Source organism: Leptosomus discolor, chromosome 17 (genome assembly GCF_034619465.1).
Source record: "Leptosomus discolor isolate bLepDis1 chromosome 17, bLepDis1.hap2, whole genome shotgun sequence".
NCBI classification, from domain to species: Eukaryota; Metazoa; Chordata; class Aves; order Leptosomiformes; family Leptosomidae; genus Leptosomus; species Leptosomus discolor.
This window is the reverse complement of record NC_141407.1, coordinates 17,014,346-17,017,110: the sequence shown is the minus strand read 5'-3', so window position 1 is coordinate 17,017,110 and position 2,765 is coordinate 17,014,346. Positions and strand designations below refer to the sequence as shown.

General features: G+C 69.9%; 1 protein-coding gene across 2 annotated transcripts; it reads left to right on the top strand.

The window, feature by feature from the left end:
* The first annotated feature begins 253 nt into the window (after positions 1-253).
* On the top strand, positions 254-2,533 carry LIME1 (Lck interacting transmembrane adaptor 1). Of its 2 annotated transcripts, none has more exons than XM_086474587.1 (5): positions 254-369; positions 931-982; positions 1,091-1,178; positions 1,354-1,766; positions 2,132-2,533. In XM_086474587.1, exons 1-5 carry the CDS (start codon positions 254-256, stop codon positions 2,531-2,533), a joined length of 1,071 nt encoding a protein of 356 aa, XP_086330713.1. The 2 variants fall into 2 exon arrangements, with proteins under 2 accessions (XP_086330713.1, XP_086330712.1); XM_086474586.1 differs by having other exon boundaries at positions 1,091-1,191; positions 1,346-1,766.
* Positions 2,534-2,765: the final 232 nt, after the last annotated feature.

Genomic DNA, 2,765 nt, shown 5'->3' with positions numbered 1-2,765 from the left:
CGTCTGCCCTGGGCTGGGCAGAGTGATGGAGGCGGCGTGGCAGCACCGGGGAGGGCAGCAGCTGGCCAGAAAATGGGGCCCCTGGTGCATCCCCCCCACCCTGGGGGCTGCACTGTGGGTGCCCCGGCAAGCCCGGGGGGCTGCGGAGCACCGTGTCGTGCCGTGGTGAGCCCAGCAGCGCCCGGCTGCACCCCGACTTGTTTTTTCTCTCCCCAGAGCTCAGCCCCACAGCGGTGCCAGAAGAGACTCCCCCATGGCTGCAGCGGGGGGCGAGGGGCCGGAGGGGACCCCTCTCCTGCCAGCGGGTGCTGCCCTGGCCCTGCTCGGCCTCCTGGTCTACCTGGGAGCCCTGTGCGCTGCCTGCAGACGGTACGTGCTGCCCGCAGCCCTTCTGCTTTCCCTCCTGGCGCTGGGGACGGGGCTGGGGACCCCTCGGTGGCATTTGGTGGCTGCACGTGGAGACCCAACGTGAGCCTGTCCTGAGCTGGGACCCCTGGGATCTGCTGCTCTGCTCACCCCAACCCCCCCCCCCCGCAGCCGCAGCCCCTGGTGCAACCCTGCCTGGCCTGATCCCGCACCCCTGTGCCTCGCCGTCCCCCGCTGCACCCCCTGCACCCAAAGGCCTCGCAGGAGCAGCCTGGAGAGGGCTGAGCTGCCCGGCGGGATGGGTGATGCCAAGGGCAATGCCGAGGGTGATGCCAGCGGTGCCAGGCACGGCTCAGTGGGGTGCAGGACGCGACTGAGACCTCCCCAGCCAGCGCAGACCCCGCTGCAGGGCCGGCGAAGGAGCAGGGTTGTGGGTTTGGGGGGTGCTGCTGCGCCGGGGGCACACGGTGATGCCCATCGTGGCCAGGTTGGGGTCCTGGGGCAGCCCCTCCTCACCCCCGGCTTGGCCGTCCGCCTCGGGCTCAGCCCCGCTTCTCCCCACAGCAAGGGCAGGAAGAAGAAGGTCCCTCCGGACGGGGTGAAGCTGGTGGACGAGGTAAGCGCATGCTGGAGTTGGGGACAGGATCAGCCCCCGGGGAGCTCTGTGCCCCCCAGCTCCCAGCCAGGAGCCTGAGGGTGTGCGTGTCCCCCCTCCCCATTGCAGTCCCTGCTCAGACAGACGCAGCTGCGGTCGCTCAGCAAGTCCGACACGAAGCTGCACGAGCTGTACCGGGTGAAGGCCAGGGACGACGGTGAGTGGCCATCGAGCCGGGGGAGCCGAGGGGGGCCGGTGGCCCTTGGCGAGTGCCCGCAGTTCCCGCACCCAGCGAGCGCCATCGCCACGTGCCGCGGTGCCCGGGTGGTGCCGGGGCAGCGGTTGGTGCTTGCTGCTTCCCCAGCGTCCCCCCCCATCTCCTCTCCCCGCAGCCCAGCGGCCAGCCAGCCTGGATTTCCTCTGCCCCGCAGACCCCCCCACCGGTGCCGACTCCATCAGCGTCCTCCTGCACCGTGAGCTGCCCCAGATCCCCGTCCCCGAGCCCCCGGCCGCCTCCCCAGCCCCTGACCAGACCTACTCCAACCTGCTCTTCACCCCGCTGCGGAAGCCGGTGCCGGACACCGACTACGAGTGCCTGGCGGTGGGGGGGGAGGATGCCCCGGTGCCCCCCGCACCCACCGGCACCCAAGCGTTCCCCCTGTGGGCCGGGCACGGGGCGGCCGATTACGCCTGTGTCCGCAAGGTGAAGAAGACGGTGCCCGGGGAGGCGCAGGATGGGGCCACAGCGGGACCTCCCGCAGCCCCGCGGTGCTGGGACGGCGCAGGCGATGCCACCCGGGCGAAGGTACGGCTCGGGGGGGGGGCTGCAGGGACGGGGTGTGGGGCTGGTGCTGCACTTGCTGGATGGGGCACATGGGGGGCCGTGTTCAGAGCAGGGTGTAAATGAGGCTCCTGCATTTCCAGTGGAGCTTTTAGTGGGGGGTGGGATGGAGCTGAGCCCCCAAGGGCAGGCGATGCCCATGGTGCTGCCCACGGTGCTGCCCACGGCAAAAGGGTCCCTGTGTTGTGCAAAAACTGGGATCCCCAATGGTTGATCCACTGCCAGGATCCTCCTGGGGGCTGTGGGAAAGCTGGGGGGGAGGGCGCAGGAGTGGGGATACCCCATGGTGGGGCAGGGATTGCCCCCAAACCCCCACCTTCCTTTTGCAGCTGGAGGACATGTACTCGACGGTGTGCAAAGCCACCAAGAAGAAAAACCAGGTCCCTGCTTCGTCCACGAGGGAGGCGGGTGCTGGGTGGCCACCCCCCCGCCGGGAGGAGGGTGCCCCGGCTGGGTGCTGGTCCCCAGCAGCCCAAGCCCCCCCCGACCCCTGCTATGAGTCCATCAGTGACAGAGCCTGGACTGCTCAGGGCCACGGCCACGGCCCCGACCCGGACTACGAGACCGTGGACGTTAATTGGAAGAAGGCGGCGAAGCGGGACAAGGCCGGGAAGCCCTGCGCCCCCGAGAACCTGTACGAGAGCGTCGGTGACATTTGGGCGGGGGAGCCCCGGCGAGCCTCCGCCAGGACGGCGGCCAACGGGCTGGAGGTGTACATCACCAACCTATAGCATCCCCCCGGGAGCGGGGTCCTCGCCCCGGGGTGGTCCCAACCCAGTCGGATGCCATCGGGACGGGGGTTCCCCCAGGACCCACTTTCCAGGGGGTTGAGCCCCCCGAGGATGGGCGCACACGAGCCCGGTGCCCGCCGGGGCGGCTGCATCCCCACGAGCGCTTTCTGTAGATATTTTGTGTTACTTTTTGTTAAGTGTCCTTGTCCCACCCCCACGCACCCGGCGCCAG

Coding starts and splice junctions, on each gene's coding strand:
- LIME1 (XM_086474586.1), top strand. CDS start 254: ATGGCTGCAGCGGGGGGCGAGGGGCCGGAGGGGACCCCTCTCCTGCCA. Junction 370..930: donor CTGTGCGCTGCCTGCAGACG/GTACGTGCTGCC, acceptor TTCTCCCCACAG/CAAGGGCAGGAAGAAGAAGG. Junction 1,192..1,345: donor GACGACGGTGAGTGGCCATC/GAGCCGGGGGAG, acceptor CCCATCTCCTCT/CCCCGCAGCCCAGCGGCCAG.